A 16109-nucleotide genomic window follows, 5' to 3' on the forward strand; every position below is an offset into this window, starting at 1 on the left:
ATTTATTTATCTTCTTCTGGTCCTCGGTGGCTTTCCTTGATGTCACGCTACAGAAAAACTTTTTTGGTTTGTGCTTTTTGCCGGGAATACCCATCGGTTGCCAGATGCACCTCCAGCAAGCATGTAACTATCACCGAACAACATGGCCTTCAACTCTCCAGCACACTGCTGGGAGATTTTGTTTCCCTCCGGATCACGACTAAGCATCGCCGAGAGAAGAAGATTCTGTTCCCCATGGCTGTTCACAACAGTAAACAAGGCGAGATGCCTTCTCACCAGTCATTCTTTGCACATTGGCCTGCTCGCCAGTCGAATACCCTTGACAGCGAGGTTGATGATCGATCTATTGCCCATAGCAGACTGGAAATAGATTGAATCAAGCTGATATTTATTCCTCTTGTTTATCTGGGTTTCCAGTGACTCTTCCTGGTTGAAATCTTTCTTCAACTGACCTTTTCCTATGGATTCTGATATTGCGCGTCCAGCCAGCTGGGCAGCCTCATTTGTTGCAGAGAAATGGGCAGTGCTACTCCTATCGGTCACTCTTGTTGCGCTCATTGTGGCAACTATACTACGCTCTCGAAAGGTGTCCCGCAAGCCATCAAACCATCCTCCGTTAACGCTCTTCGACATGCCGCTCGACGTTGTCCTCCGTGTTGGTGACTTTCTTTCCACCGAGGACAAGATGGTCTTCGCCTTGAGTTGCAAAAGTGCCTTTGTTGCTTTTGGCGACACCCGACACTCCCCCGAGTTCAAGTTCCCCGTGAAGATAAGCCCCGTCGTCTTCCCGATGGAACGTATGCTCCCTTTCACGTCCGGATATTGGCAGCTGCTGCGTCGACTCGAAGACTCCCGCTTCCAGTGCTGCTCCGCCTGTCTCAAACTGCATCCGATCCGAGAATTTTCAACAAACGACCTCCAGACAGTCGCAGAGGAGCGCACATGCGTACTCGGGCCAGGGGCCGGCGTTGTCTATCTCTGCCCTTGTGTCCAACTGACCTTTCGCGGCGGGATGAAGCTGGAAGCGACAATCCGGAGATTAGCCAGGCAGCGCGATCCCATAATTTTCGAATTCGGCAATGAGTCCTTTTACTGGCGCAACTGGCATAGCTGCCAACATACCAGTGGATCAGGAACGCTCCAAATCGACCTTCTGGCTGTCGTGTGCGGCACTAACGGCTTGATGATACGATCCGTATATTCCTTCGAACCAAATGCCAACATTACTTTCGATCCGCTCGCTCGCCCAGACGTGCCAGGTTACTGCTGCCCACACCGCAGCGTTGCAGCCCATCTTTTGGATAGCTGGGGCCCGCGATACGAGTTTAAAACTACTTGCAGATGGTGCGGGACGTTGATCGATACTATTTCACGCAAGTCCATTGTAACCGTGAAATACTTGCGCACCACCGATCATCAGCCCAGGAGCCAGTGGTACTATCAAACCGATCGTGCGCTCGAGAACTTGGATGCTGCGGCTCAGTCGTTCCAGTGGCCAGAGAGACCATGGGGCTTTGGCTCCTGAAGCGGCTGGACTGGAAAACTTTTTTCACGTTGCATAGCCAGAGAGCATCTTGCAAGGAGGGTCAGGAGAGTTGTCTACAGTTATTGACTTTTTTTGAAAATGATCGGGAAATTTCTAAAAAATTGAGGGGTTTAGGTGGCTATTTTCTGAATACTGGAGAGTTGGGTGTGATTCTTGCTATTTCAATGTTGGTTTTCACTTTGCTTATGGAGCTTTGGGGGTACAAGGCGACAAGTCACACAGAATGGAATTCAATTTGCAACTCTTTGTTTTATGAATTCTCCGTTAGGAAGTATATACAATCTATCAGGTCATGCTATCCAGATTGAATGTGTATATCGCATTGGTGTATCATAAAGTCTCCAATGATGCCGCACCCAAAAGGTCGCGAGCCTAAAGACGTGGGCCAGTAACATTATTGACAGGCGTCAATGGCTTTCCATCTCCCAGGAAAAACGCCTCGATGTTCTCCATTGCGATTCTCTCAAAATTCTATCTCTTCTAGTCAGTCAAACTGGAGAGCAAGGCGACATGAGGACGAAACACATACAATCTGAGTGTCGATACACGCGCCGCCAATGTGCGGCAGCAAGGTGGTCTTCCAATTGTCCAGCAATCTCGGATTAATGGTGGGCCTACAGGGACTGTGTTAACAAGGTAGCTGTTTGGATAAAGCCGGGACTCACGCACTCGTCATGGTAAACATCCAGGCCCACGCCAGCCACGATGCCGTCGTCAATAGCATCAACCAACGCTTCCTCATCAATGCATTTGCCTCGAGCAACATTGACGACTCTTACTCCCTTTTTCATTAGTTTAAAAATATTCTTGTTAAGCAGGTGGTGCGTTTCCGGAGAGTGAGGGCATGCAAGGAGCACGCAATCGGCAATTCTCAGCATAGACTCTAGTGTCGAATGGTATACTGCACCTCCAGCCTCCTGTTCAACCTCTGCAGGCTTGCGCGTCCGGGTAAAGTAATGTATCTTCATGCCTAGTGCCTTTGCCCGCACTGCAGTGGCCACCCCGACCTGTCCCATCCCCACAATCCCAAGGATCTTATCGCGCGGGTTGTGCGAAGTCTCAGCGACCTCTTTCTCTATGGTAAAATAGTCTCCACTCCGTCTTGTTCGCAGGGTATGCTCGCAGAATGTGGTATTTCGGAATGCAGCTATGATGAGAAACAGCGCCGTGTCCGCAGTTGAGTCGTTGGCGCCCCCAGCACCGTTACAATACCATATTCCCCGTCGGCCCAGCTCTTCTGTGTCTTCTCTGTCATACCCGTGGTTCACAGACGAGATGATTTTCAACGAAGGGGGCAGGTGAGAAATGAATTCCTTATTGAACCGTGGGAGGTTATTGTGCGTATTGCTGGGGCGAATGATCCCGTCTATCTGCGAGTACTTGCCGCCAGGCTTCAAGGAGTTGAGTAGGTCTTCCTTCGTGGTACGGGTATACGTTAGGATGTTGAAGTTTTGACAGAATTTAGCCCACTTTCCACGGTTGGGCTCGCGAATCGGTGCGCCGACAACGAGCAGCGTCGGCTTCTCGACAGCGCTGGCGGTTGACATGATTCTTCGCGGGGGCTTCAGGGTATGGGCGAGGCTGTGAAAACGCAAACCGCGCATGAGCTGCGATCGGATTTCTGCAGAGGGTAACGAGTGGTGATATCAACAAAGATCTCGAAAATCTGTCAATGCACCACAGACCAGGCCTCCCCGGACCCGAGCCAGCATCCCGGCGCGAGTCCATCAAAGGGCGCAATGCCGGGGCGTTGGTTTGGATGCCGAGCCGCGGAGGCCCACAGCAGCTCCCCGCCACCGTCACTGCGAAAGCTCGACAGGCTGAATCGCTGCATTTTTGGCGATAGAAAGCCAGCGAAAGCCTGGCTTCTCGTGCAGAGGGCTCCGTCTGAACTGGCGAAGGTGTTCGTGGTTTCTGATCCAAAGGAGCCGTGAGTCTTGATGCTGAGTCAGCCATCCATGTCCAGCAGCATTGAATCGAAGCGGATGGCTTGACATCCATCAGGGAATCAATCAGGCCTTCATTTTCAAGAGTCTACTCCATAGAGCTGAGCGACAACCGGTCAATCCAGGTTGAATGACGAAACTAACTTCCAGGTCCTGATACTGCATGCAATAGCTCCATTCGATTCTGACCCTCCTACCCACAAACCTCACAACCATGGAGCCGCCAGCAGACGACCTGATCAAATACATCCCCCCCAGCGCAAAAGCCTCCCTCCTCCCCCGAAAAATAACCTCAATCGAAGTCGTAGCCCATGAAAGACTGCCCGACGGCGGCAACCACTGGGCCTTTTACCTGCACACCATCCCACCAGACGCCCCGTCTGAAACCGCCACGACGGCAGCAACAGACGACCAAATCATCCAACTCGACGTCTCGCCCTCGTACTCTATCCCCTCCACCGTTCTCCCCGGCGGCTCAAAAGCGTTCCTCATCCTCTCCACCAACCCCCACTCCCTATCGCCGTTTGGCACATTTACAAAGCGCGTCCCGTTGACTGTGCGCCGGAAGCCTGATCTGCCCACCGTCCAGGAGCTGGTGCACCTGTTGACTGTTACCCAGCATCGGCATCGGTATGAGTTTGATGATCACGGGCGTGGGTGTCGGTTCTGGGTGCGGGATCAGATTCCGTTCCTGCTCGATGAGGGGGTTGTGACTGATGAAGAACAAGCCGAGTTGGCGAGGGAGGCGGTTCTGTTGGAATTCCCAGATGGTAAGGAATTCCCTATCACGATTGGGAGGTATTATTAGGATTTTACGGCTTGGATATTTTTGTCTTTCGTATCCTGGAAGAATATAACGGTGCAGGAGTTGCTATTTTTATCATAAGCCGCATATTTGGAGTATGTATTCCGTACTCCGATTAATTTGGTCCCAGGTTTTCTACTAGAAAATAAATCTTCTACAATGCGGTACATCAACAAGATTACTAGTTTATTATTGTGAAGCTCATACTACTCATAAACATAAACAATACGTAGGAGACCGGATCCTATCTGACCCTTCCTTTTTGCGTTTTTCATATTTTCTCGTACAAATGAACTGGCTTCAAAGGTCATAGAGAGACCCTACTAGAAAGGGCAGCAAAACACTTACTTGAACCTGTTGAAGCTCCAAACAAGCGCATAAGGCTGGGCGCGAGTCTTCGTGGCAAGACGATGGGCCCGAACGCGGATTTCCACCTTGCCAGCCGGAATATTTGTCCAAACAACCTGCTCGACGTTGTTTGCCCTATCAAATCCCGGCTTCTCACCCATGTTTCCATGGCGCTCTTTGCCATTCGATGCAACGACGATGAGGTCCAAATCGTTCTGCAAGGTCTCACCAGGTGGATCGGACCACACAAGGGTCACTTTCAGCATGTTTTTGACGCCTGTTGATGCTTCGGCCCCTGCCTCAGGGATATCGACGGTAATGGAGTCATCTTCGTCGAGCCCTTGTCGCCTATTGATGGATTTTTCATAGTACTTTGCGTATTTGTCGTCCTTTAGGATGATTGAATTTTTGACGTTCACGAGACCAAATCCAGAACTGGGATTAGGCGATGGGCCAGCTTCGGACGGGACGTATTGGCCCGCGAGTTTGACAGTGCCATTGATAAGCAAAGCTTTGATGAGCGCGGCACTTGGATTTGATGTCCCGTTCTTTATCACGCTTTCGCGCAAGACCGCGACGGCACCGGCTACGAGAGGTGTGGCCATGCTGGTGCCAGCGAGGAACCAGTAATTCGGGTCGTCGCTGCGTCCATATGGCTCACTCGGGTTCAAAAGGTTCCGGGAGCGAGCGGAGAGAATGCCTGTTCCTGGTGCAACGACATCAGGCTTGATCCGGCCCTCCTTTGTGGGACCTCGACTACTAAATGCAGCCATGCCCTCGGGATTATTGGCCATCAAGTCAGTGCCGAAAGGAGGTGCTGGCCATCGTCTACCGTATTTGACGGGGAGGTTCGGGCGATTATTCTCACTCGCACCGACGGTGATGCAATTTTTGGCCGCTGCCTGGGAGCCAATCTGCTTTTCATCGATGACCCCGTCACGATTGACGTCTGCACCGTCATTTCCGGCAGCAAATAGGATCACCGCGTCAGGGTGTTCCCAAACAAACTTGTCTATTTCCGAGCTGCTCGCATCGTACGGTAATTGCCCGGATGAGTTTGATCCCCAAGAGTTGGTGTGGATCTTTGCATCGTCCTCCTTGTATGGCTGAAGGAAGAGGTTGGTTAGGTCGTCTGGAATGCCGCCCAACCCTCCACGGCTGTCGAGAAGTGACTGCACGACGAGAGAAGACTTGACAGCAACACCCCGAATTCGTCCTCCCATTGTTTGAGACTCCCCATCCCCAAGGACTGATCCACACACGTGTGTGCCGTGGCCGTCTGGGTCATCCGCTTTACCCAACGATGCCCTTCCAAGAGGGTATAGCTTCTTGACGCGTCCCTTGAAGGCGTGGTGCACATCTTGCATGCTCCCTTTATCTAATCCGGTATCTCCAACGGCGACTACCTGGCCTTCACCTTCATAGGCGGTCCCGTTGAGTTCAACCTCACCGTCTATGAGCTTCACGGCTATGTTATTGAACAATTTTGCCGGATAGGCCCTCTGGATGAGCCGCACGTGGTCAAGAGCAGCCAGATCCTCGAGGTATTGTTCCTGGACCGCAAGTCGAACTTTAGAAGAGCTGATATCAAGGCCATCGGGATCCACGCGGGCGGCAGTCGCGATAGCAGTTTTCAGAGACTCGGACTGGGTATCGACATCATGGTGGAAGATGACATCAACTTCTCGGACCTTGCTGGTTGGGCGCACCGTCGGAAAAATCGACATGGATTGGGCTGTGGGCGTAGCAGATTTCAAGGTAGGCTGGATCACAAAGGTATCCAAGTAGACGTTTGCCCACGCAACAAAATCCAGCGCTCGGATTTGCGCCAGGTCACTGTCCTTGTAACCACACAAGTAGGTGTTTTGTGACACATATTCATGGATCACGACACCAAGTTGCTCAAGTTGATTCTCTTGCTCATCGGAGAGAGGTGCGGTGGTTTGGACCAGGATGTAATCGGATTTGGATGCGTCTTCCGACTCCAAGTGGAGGGCCCTCAAAACAGGGGCTTGATCTTCGGGGTTAAGCTCATTCCCGTTGATGGAAATGATGGCCATGGTTGCGGGTGTATCAATTGATATCAACTGCAAGTGAAGCTAGAAGTAGCGAACTATGGTGGAGCCACAAAGACGGGGTGAAAGATGATGAAGAGGGAAGCCCACGGCAGGCGAAGAGCGGCTTTTTAAAGCGCAGCTTGAGGAGCAGCCGAAGCGAACAAGATTAGCTGGGCTTTCCAGATGGGAGAACGAACGGCCGTCAAAAGGAGGGGCCGCCGTCCAAAGGCTTCGTGGAGATGTGCCCAGGCGAGGAATAGCAAACGCATCACTGGGAGGAGAAGCGAGTCTCGACCAACCTTGTGAGCCTGGCATTCAGCTGCAGAGCGGCAGCCTTGTCGCCTCTCGCAACCTGTGCGTGTTTTCTACCAAGATTGTGTTCAACTCTGTTGCTTGTGACGACGTCGAGGCGTAGCTCAGCGTATCCCATTGGGAGGCCATCCCGTCATCGTCGTCGATTGACCTATTGGGCATCAGTTCAGCCAGCAAACAAGCTGAACGGCAGGGAAACAGGAATCATCGCGGAGATCTGGTGGTGTCCGTCAGGCAATCCTCTGCTTTGGATGATAGGCGAGACTGCAGCATCGACGGAGGCTGGCCACAGCCTTACAGAGAAGAGAGTTTCGCGGAGCAGCCATGAGTCCGTGACTGGTTGGAGGCTTGCGCCGTCGCCCAGTTGCCCAGAGACGCAAATACGCAATGCTGCTGTTCGCGGGACGAAGGGAATGGATCGGAAACGTTAGAATTTTCGGACGACCGGGAGTAGGCTTGACTGTTTTTGTTAAATATCACTCTCTGCGTAGCCATCTCATCATGTCAATTACCTGCACCGTGATCTCGGTTCCGACAGATTTGTTTCGATTGACCCTTGCTAGAGTTGTGATACCAGTGCTCAGCGGTGGCTTTTCAGCGGTTGGCTGTCCACTTTCCTGGGAGAATTCGGGTTGAAATTAGAAACATTGATGATCAGCCAGGGCAGGGCTTGGGACATTAACTAGTTATCAGCAAAAAAGACTTTTATATTGGCTGCACTCCGTGTTTTTTGCTATTATCAACAGCGCCAACAACTAATCAATTGGGCCTGCCTCCACATGTTCCTCTCATCAATCCTCCAAGCCTGCAGACTGCAAATGGCAACGCGCGATTCTTGTTCTGTTTTCCATGCCCAGCGCCGGGACTGACGGATGGCTTTTGGTGCCTGCCCCTTGGAACGACCAGTGGGAGGCAGTGTTTTTTGATTGCCCAGGGTCATCGATGCTAGATCTGAACGCACTAGCACGAGAAGCGCCGAGCACCAAAGCGATGAAACCGTCAAGACGACGCCCAAGACGTTGAAATCGCATGGCCATGGATGGACATCGCTGACCTGTGTTTCACAGGCGACAGGGCCGTCGGTGGAAATGGTTGGCAAACAACCAGCGATGGCCATCCCGGAAGAGGCCAACCTCAGCGGTTAACCTGCCCCCCTGGTGTAAGATTATAGAGAAACAGAACCGGCTCTCCCCCCCGCGGAGACTCTGATCATCGTGACGGCAGGGCCCGCGAGGATGGAGAAAGAAAGGCCGGCGCCAAACAACGCCTTCCTGCCCCTGGTCGCAGCGGAAAAAGTCTCTTTATGAGCGAGCGTCTTTGCACGAGGCATCCCGCCTCTTCTGTCGACTTCTCGTCTGCTTCGTCTTCTTCCTCTTCTGCCGTTGCTGTCGCTCCTTGACGTTTTTTCCCTTCTTCGTTGTGAAGCTGGCTTTGTCTCTCCTTTTGATTCCAGACTGCTTTGCGACCTCCCACAGGGCTCCTCACCTTGATCCCCCGGCCACTGGTTGTCCGATCATTCTTTGGGCCTATATTCTGTGAGCATCAGGACTGGGCCGCTCATCCAAAGCTGGACTTGCAATATCTACACTCTCTTCTTACCTGACCCCTGGATATCAGAGCCTTTGCTGCACTGCCAGTGTGTGTGTGGGGAAGCCACACCGCAGTTCAACAAACAAATCTTCACAACAATTGCAATTTCTGCCTCTTAACTGTGATATCAAGATTGCCTGCTGCTGCGCTGAAGACATCCAGATCCGGTGAAGGGCAAGCTGCTCACGTGCTCGCCTATTTGGTTACCTGGGAGAGGCATTGTGTTCCTCCTCCTCCTCCTCCTCTTCATCCTCTCTCACCTCACCTCTATCATCTCTCGCTCTCTGTTGTGCCGTTGCTGTCCTCTCTGTTCCCATCACGCTGTCCGCTCTGTTCTGTCGGTCTCTCTGTCTTTGGCCAGCACCCTGCTCCATCGACGCCTCTCCTTTAGCATATATCTATCACTGCTGTCATTCGGTCTGAACTTCTGCTTCGTTCCAAACTACAGCTTTACTATTCTACAGTGAATTCCGCGTTTCTGCTCAAGGTATGTTCAAATTCGCAAATATCAGTTGCTCTCTGTTGTTTTGATATCCAGCTGGACATGTTCATTTCCAACTTGCAATCCCCTATCTGTTCACTGTTTGTCTCTATCTCACTCATAAAGTGACGGCTTCGCTCTGAAGTTCTTCTCTGTTTTGCCGTTCTCCCCCCGCAAAAGGTGCTGATTCGCTCCCATCTTTTTCCGTCACTTTGATATCAGCTTCGATCCCAAGCGAACTTTCGCTCCCAAATTCACTTCCCTCATTTTTTATTTCTCACTACTCTAAATCACTTTGAACCCTTTTTTTTTTTCTTTGCAATCTTCACTACAGCATCTTTCCACTTTTCCCTTGTTCATTTCTCTCTTCGCTCTGAACTTTTGCGTTGTTTCGCTCCCAACCTTGCCATAGAGGCTCCAGTCAGATAAAACATCTAACCAGACAAGATTATAGCCCATTATACGTCTCTGCTCTCGAGCAATCTATTCTTGAACTAGGGTTTTCTTACCTCTTCCAAGGGAGAAATTCGATACCCTAGGTCAACATGCGGTTCAATCCTTCCCATCTGGCTGCAATCGCAGTTAGCCTTATTACATTGATGGCTCCTGTCATGGGTTTTTGGAGACTTCCTTGCCGTGGAGTTCTAACCGTGGCGAGAATCGATCCTATCGTGGATCCTGGAATCCCGTCAATGCATGCCCACTCTATTCATGGCCCCAACAGTAAGTGGTGATATTCCCTGTTTGCTCAGCATGCCTTTAATCCATTATACCGTCTTGGCTGTCCTGTTAATGTTCTATTAGATTTTGCAATGGAAGTCACTAGCGATGACTTGCTAGCCTCTGAATGTACCTCCTGTGAAGTCGTCCAGGACAAATCGGCCTATTGGACTCCAAGCTTATATTTCATCAATCCTTCTGGAGAAGCTGAATTGGTGAAGCAGGTTGGAGGAATGCTAGTGTAAGTCTTTTGACAGTATCTTCTGGGTCGCTTTCCAAGTTTTCTAATAGCACTTTCAGCTACTACCTTCCTCGCGGCGACAATGTCCAAGCGTTTCCCAGAGGTTTTCGCATGTTGGCTGGTGATACGTACCAGCGCAATTTTACTCTGCCTACCCCAGATCCACCAAAGGCTGTTTGGGCGGAAAAAGACAAAACGCAGTTTTCTCTGGGTCAAAAGGCCATCGGTTTCAATTGCCTGAACTACGACAATCCTCCTGAACCGTCATTGATGCGACACAATTTCCCTGATCGAGCCTTTATCGACTCCAAGTGCAAAGATGGGATTCGTATGGAGTTAGTTTTCCCGTCCTGCTGGAATGGCAAGGACATCGACTCTCCTGATCATATGTCTCACGTTGCCTATCCGGATTTGGTTGACGTCGGTTCTTGCCCAAATGGGTTTGAGAAGCGTCTTGTCACTCTCATGTATGAGACCATCTGGGATACCATGGCATTTAAAGGCCAAGCAGGTGAATTTGTGCTTTCGAATGGCGACCCCACAGGATACGGATACCACGGTGATTTCATTGAAGCCTGGGAAAATGATGTGCTTCAGCGAGCCATCGACACCTGTACAAATCTTTCGGGCAGAGTTGAGGACTGTCCTCTGTTTCAACTTCAGTCTGAGGATGATCAACGGAAGTGCACAATTGAAAACCCCAAAGCTTTAGGGGGTGAACGTTATGACTTTAACCCTGAAGGATTGCCTGGTAAGGTCCCTATCATCAGAGGACCAGGTTATGCATTGCGTCCGATTTCTTCTCCTTCAGCTCCCGAAACAATGCCCAAACCAGTTGTCCCAGATCCTAAGGTCAAACTTCCCCAGGATGACCAGCCAGTTGTGCCACGTCCAGAGACAACAACAGCCCCTCCACCTCCCACGACACCAGCCCCTAAAACTCCAGGTATGGTGTCCGAAAAACCCAAGCTGGAGCAGCCCTACACTACATCCTATTCTACAAAGGGCTCAACAATCTATGAGATTGTTATTATTCGGACAACAGTCACAAAAACAGTTGACTTACCAAGTCCAACTGCACAGGCAAAGCGTCACGAAAACAGAAGTGGTGTGAAGGGAAGGTTCCGTCGTCATGGACATGCCTTGAATCACTAGACTTAAGGTCACAGTGATGCATAAGTTTTCGGGGAGATATGTTTCTTTTTTGATTTCTGATATTGTGCCCAGTTTAGGGCTGAATGTTCACGTGCTACCTCATCTGATACCCTGAATTGCTAAGGTCATCTAAACTAGAAATGAGAAATGCATGCTACGTCTTATTCTCTCTTAGATCCTGCCCATCCTTGTCCTCATTTAACAGGGATAACATCCCTTTTATTGACTTGGTACTAGGGGATTAAAGGTAAGGGGAAATCCAAGGATAAACCTAGGCTCTTTTAAAGGAGAATTACTTCTTTTATTCCGTCCTTCAAGAGGGTACGGAGACTGTCTTAGATTCGCCTAGATTATCAGATACATTTTCCTCCATCAACTACCATATCAGTGCCGTTGATGAAGGCCGCTTCATCGGAAGCAAGATACAAACACATGTTGGCCACATCGTTTGGATCAGTCAGTCTGCCTAAGGGGACATTCGAAACGAATTTTTCTCTGTTTTCAGGAGTGTCCGGGACACCGACGAACATTTCGAAAAGCCCCGTGCCCGAAAGGAGAGGGCAAACATTGTTGACACGGATTTGATGTCGGCCATATTCTGCAGCAAGTCCTTTCGTGGCCTATGCAAAGATCTCAGTACGTGCTGCCAGGGGATGGCAGAAAGCGGAGCAAAAACTTACGTTGGACACTGCTCCCTTTGAAGAGTTATACCACACTAATCCCAGGCCTAGGTCTCTGTGCTCCCGTGGAAGAGACATTGATTATCGAGCCACCTTTACCCTGATCGATCAATTTCGGAATAAAAGTCTGCGACGCCAAGAATATACTCTTCACGTTGACGTCAAATACACGCTGGAATTCCTCAATCGTGACTTCTTCCGATGGTTTGTTGCGGTACGTGGTGCCAGCATTGTTGACGAGGATGTCGACGTGGCCGTGCGTCTGGACAGCGGAAGAGATGATGGACTGCCAATCGGAGAGCGAGGTTACGTCCATTTTCTGGTATGTGATTGCGGACGGGTTCTGGGAGGCGACTGCCTCCGCGCCTTTGGTGTTGATGTCGCCGATGACGACTTTGGCGCCTTCTTGGGCGTAGCGGACTGCGATGGCAGCGCCGAAGCCAGAGCCGCCACCTAGTTAAAAGGGCAGTTAGTTGGTTTGACGCTTGTCAGGAGCTTTGGGGTAGGACGACGTTGAGAAAATGCTTACCGGTGACAATGGCGACTTTGCCTGCGAGACGGGATCCTGAAGTGGACATTGTGAATGAATGGGAGTGCCGTTCAATTGATGCTGGGAATCAGGCTGGAGGGGTTACTTCAATCCTTCTCTTGGACAAAGCGGGGTTCTCGCAGTGTCTTGTATTGGGTATCACAACGGCCAGGGGGATGCCAGTGGTAAATGCGCACAGCTGGTAGCAAAGCAATGCAGATGGCAAAATCCGTTCATAAAGATCGCGCCAGCATTCCGCGTCTCCAACCGAGGAATATCTTTCGTGCTTCTTTTTGCCAGCTCCTGCTTTCCCCACACCGTCCGCGCCTGTTGGTTGGTGCTTGCATGCGGGGAAATTCGCCGATGTCGGGGTTAGCTTGGTGTTCGGAAATAAATGGCCAATCAGAAGCTCAGAATTGATGAGATAAGCAGCACGTTGGTCGGGATGGCGCCGAGTCTAACTTATTTAGAACTAGTGCCGTTTGCAGTTGGGGAAGACGCAAAATGGGGAAAACGATGAGAATTTGATATTGCGGTTCTATTATTTCTCTCTTGTGTGCCCAAGCAAAGCAATGTCTACACTTTTTACGTCCTAAACCTCGAATCCAAAGAGGCATCCAACTTTTTCATTTCAAACTGCCCGACTTACCCGGGGATGTTTGCGTTTGTTGCATGGCCGGTGCCGGCTCCTGTTCTACGAATTTCGTGATTCGTGCATTCGGGAACCACTTCTCCTCCGGGATAATCCAATACGACACCAGAGCCAGGATAGTCACCCCGGACAAGATGATGGGTGCATCTACGATGATTTATTAGCACTCGCACACACTCACCCGCAGAACGAAGAATATGCGACTCACAGTTTAGGTTCTCCCCCGTAACAGGGAACTGATACGGTGAAAACAAAACAGCCACCACCCACGCGTTCCAGAAGATGCCGATAATCTGAAATGGCCGACTCAACCGCCCCAGGCTCCAGCGTGCCTTGGGAAATTTCTTTGGTGTGAGGAACACCCGACCCAAGCAGATCAGACCGTATGCCGCAGCGGAGGGGACCCCAGCGGCGGAGACGAGGGAGGTAAACGCCACGGTGGACGGGAGGATGGTGCATGTCACGACGGCAGCCACACCCCACACCACAAGGATGGCGTTGTGCGGTTGTCCGTTGGGCGAGACTCGGGAAACCCAGCCTGAAAATGGAAGGACACCGTCACGAGCGACGGCGAAGACGAGACGGGAGGCTGCAACGATGGCGATGGTGGTATTCTTTTCCCGTATGTGTTAGAAAGGCCGGTATCGAAAGGAGAAAAAAGGGCGTGGGAAACGTACAAACCAATAAGCTATGACGCATATCACGTTCATGACCAGATGGGCTCGTTTGCCGAGCACGATTGCGTACAGAGGCACGAACGGCTGTGGTGATCCAAACGAGAATAGTGTCTCAGGGTCCGGCTGTGCCTGTTAGCTCTGACCTTTTGGTCTTGGACTCCCCATGGAGGCTATAACTTACAGCACAGAATAAGAAAAGTACAATCGTCACTCCAGCTCCAAGGCCGCTCACTACCGTGCTCCAAAATATTCCCCTCGCAGCTGTCAGTGACGCATTCTTGGTCTCCTCGGCGATGTGGCCGGAAGCATCAAAGCCGATGAGAATACCCGCAGTGGCGAGGAAGGACAGACACCAGTTCCAACCTGCTGGGGCGCCGGTGCCGTTATATGTCTCCAGAAAGGCTTCGTGAGCAGTGCGGAAGCCCCACGTGTTATGAGCCCCGATGGGGAGCCAGATGACGTTTAAGAGGAAGTCTAGCAGAACAAAAGACGAAGAAAGATAGAAAATCCACCTGAAATATTTCGCTGCCGTTGTTCCATCGTCAGTTCGACCTTACGGCCTTGAAAGGTATGTCAACGTACGAGGAAGGAAATTCACTATCGTGGCCAACCCAAGCAGAACTTCGGTGCAAATCCACTGCACCGCTCGGAATTTGATACTATCCACATTCTTAGGAAAATCGACGTCAAAAACGGTGAACTCCTGTAGGACACTTGTTAATCCTGTCTTTCCGCCTTTGTCGCGGTGATTTATCTCCTGGGGGATTGAACATACAGCAAGCATATAGTTGACGGCCGATTGAGTGTTACCTAGCCGGTCCTCCAAATCAGCAAATGACGCTTCTTGGGGCGAACGACTGTTTGACACATCGAAGTTAGGAATCCTTACTTGCACAGAACGTCGTCCATGCGGTTGTACTCCACCATGCAACGACAAAACCTAACAGGCGACCATATTTCGGCCCACCAGCTTCGGCGGCCCAAAGGTAAATTGAACCAGCTGACGGCAGTGAAGAGCATATCTCTGCGATGACTGCTGCGGTGATAAATGTGAAGACTGCTGTAATTAAGTAGTTTATCCTATAAAGAAACAGATCTATCAATTCGCCTGTCTGGGTTGCAACGGATGAATTCGACAATGTAAGCAATCAACTAACCAATATGCCAGGTTACCGCCTGCAGCGATTCCAGTGCTGAAAGTGACCCGTACACCTCCGACAAAGTAGAGGGCGGCTATTGATATGCATCAATCAGTCAATGCTGCCATTTGATTATGGGTGGCTAATCAACGTTGATCTGAACACTCTTTTACTCACAGAAGGTCGTTGAGAAGCTTTCTAGCAAGGAATATGTTCGATGAAGAACCTAGATACGCCAGACGGAAAGGTCAGGTTGACTGTTCCATCTACGCAGGAGTTTCCACTGCGGCATCCCTAGAACCGAAGAGCATGTTGTCACATACTGGTTTATATCCCAGTGACTCCTAGTGTTATGGGTTAGCTCTCGCTATCGGCCCGGTAAAACTTCAACATTCAAAGCACGCCAGACCGAATAAACAGTTACTCGCTGAAGCTTCCAAAACATACCAGTAGAGCATCATCGCTGCCAACTTCGCTCTGGTCGGCAACGACTTCATCGACATCTGCCTCCACCACGGGAGGGGTGGAGATCATCTCTCCATCACGGGGAGCCATCGTAGCCGTTGGACGTCTTGCGAATAGAAGCTTGAGAAAAGGAGGAGTAGGATCCCATCAAGCATACATAATAAGTATGCCTCACAGCCAGGCCCTTCTTATCTCCCGTTGAATAACGATTCAAGACGAAAAAAAAAAGAAAATTGCTATCAAAATAATAGCCTTTGAAATCATCGTGGGGGCGTAGAACCGACAGGGGTTTCCGTAGAAAAAAGTCAAAAACCAAAGCATGCCATCCGAAAGTCAATTTGCGTTAAAAGCGAAAGAAAAAAAGAAATGCAGGAAGGGATACGAGAAAAGTCGGCGTTGAATGAGCCCTTGTCCCCGACTACCCCGACCACTTGGTCGAAATGTTCCCGTGATGATCGAAGATTGATCTAACCGTGTGGATCTGCCATGTCGTTGGCAGGAGTGAGGTCTCAACTATAGACAGGGAGTTGTCGTATAGCGACGTCAAACAGCTTCGTTCACCGGGCCGGGAGCTCGGGAGCTACATAGATCAAGACCCGAGTGCCGATTTTCAACGACATTGCATCTGTGATTCCAAACAAAGTGCTGCGGCTTGACTGAAAATATTCTGTGTCATATGCATCCAGGGTGCTAGTTGCTGTCGAGGTAGCAAGAATGATATGAAAGGATTTTCGATGAAGTTTCTAGGAAGAGAAGGGGAAAATAT

At 50.5% G+C, this 16109-nt stretch overlaps 7 protein-coding genes across 7 annotated transcripts; 3 read left to right on the forward strand and 4 right to left on the reverse strand.

The window, feature by feature from the left end:
- Window positions 1-460: 460 nt before the first annotated feature.
- Window positions 461-1525, forward strand: UREG_03936 (uncharacterized protein; the record flags this gene model as incomplete). The annotated part of the gene is made up of 1 exon (XM_002544373.1): window positions 461-1525. The coding sequence occupies one exon, from the start codon at window positions 461-463 to the stop codon at window positions 1523-1525; it is 1065 nt and encodes a 354-aa protein (XP_002544419.1).
- A 393-nt stretch (window positions 1526-1918) lies between these two features.
- Window positions 1919-3093, reverse strand: UREG_03937 (uncharacterized protein; the record flags this gene model as incomplete). The annotated part of the gene is made up of 3 exons (XM_002544374.1): window positions 1919-2017; window positions 2076-2160; window positions 2216-3093. The coding sequence occupies 3 exons, from the start codon at window positions 3091-3093 to the stop codon at window positions 1919-1921; spliced, it is 1062 nt and encodes a 353-aa protein (XP_002544420.1).
- A 192-nt stretch (window positions 3094-3285) lies between these two features.
- Window positions 3286-4300, forward strand: UREG_03938 (uncharacterized protein; the record flags this gene model as incomplete). The annotated part of the gene is made up of 3 exons (XM_002544375.1): window positions 3286-3476; window positions 3618-3642; window positions 3665-4300. The coding sequence occupies 3 exons, from the start codon at window positions 3286-3288 to the stop codon at window positions 4298-4300; spliced, it is 852 nt and encodes a 283-aa protein (XP_002544421.1).
- Window positions 4301-4503: 203 nt separating this feature from the next.
- Window positions 4504-8131, reverse strand: UREG_03939 (uncharacterized protein; the record flags this gene model as incomplete). The annotated part of the gene is made up of 6 exons (XM_002544376.1): window positions 4504-4591; window positions 4646-6732; window positions 7072-7165; window positions 7313-7497; window positions 7527-7631; window positions 7976-8131. 6 exons carry the CDS (start codon window positions 8129-8131, stop codon window positions 4504-4506), a joined length of 2715 nt encoding a protein of 904 aa, XP_002544422.1.
- A 1499-nt stretch (window positions 8132-9630) lies between these two features.
- UREG_03940 (uncharacterized protein) lies at window positions 9631-11201 on the forward strand (the record flags this gene model as incomplete). The annotated part of the gene is made up of 3 exons (XM_002544377.1): window positions 9631-9808; window positions 9890-10046; window positions 10106-11201. 3 exons carry the CDS (start codon window positions 9631-9633, stop codon window positions 11199-11201), a joined length of 1431 nt encoding a protein of 476 aa, XP_002544423.1.
- A 705-nt stretch (window positions 11202-11906) lies between these two features.
- Window positions 11907-12459, reverse strand: UREG_03941 (uncharacterized protein; the record flags this gene model as incomplete). Its single annotated transcript, XM_002544378.1, has 2 exons — window positions 11907-12334; window positions 12411-12459. The coding sequence occupies 2 exons, from the start codon at window positions 12457-12459 to the stop codon at window positions 11907-11909; spliced, it is 477 nt and encodes a 158-aa protein (XP_002544424.1).
- A 577-nt stretch (window positions 12460-13036) lies between these two features.
- Window positions 13037-15433, reverse strand: UREG_03942 (uncharacterized protein; the record flags this gene model as incomplete). The annotated part of the gene is made up of 10 exons (XM_002544379.1): window positions 13037-13209; window positions 13271-13676; window positions 13740-13862; window positions 13921-14264; window positions 14322-14549; window positions 14629-14819; window positions 14897-14972; window positions 15056-15104; window positions 15202-15222; window positions 15326-15433. 10 exons carry the CDS (start codon window positions 15431-15433, stop codon window positions 13037-13039), a joined length of 1719 nt encoding a protein of 572 aa, XP_002544425.1.
- Between the last annotated feature and the right edge of the window lie 676 nt (window positions 15434-16109).

The sequence above is a fragment of the Uncinocarpus reesii genome, genomic scaffold, assembly GCF_000003515.1.
Source record: "Uncinocarpus reesii 1704 scaffold_2 genomic scaffold, whole genome shotgun sequence".
Classification (NCBI taxonomy): domain Eukaryota; kingdom Fungi; phylum Ascomycota; class Eurotiomycetes; order Onygenales; family Onygenaceae; genus Uncinocarpus; species Uncinocarpus reesii.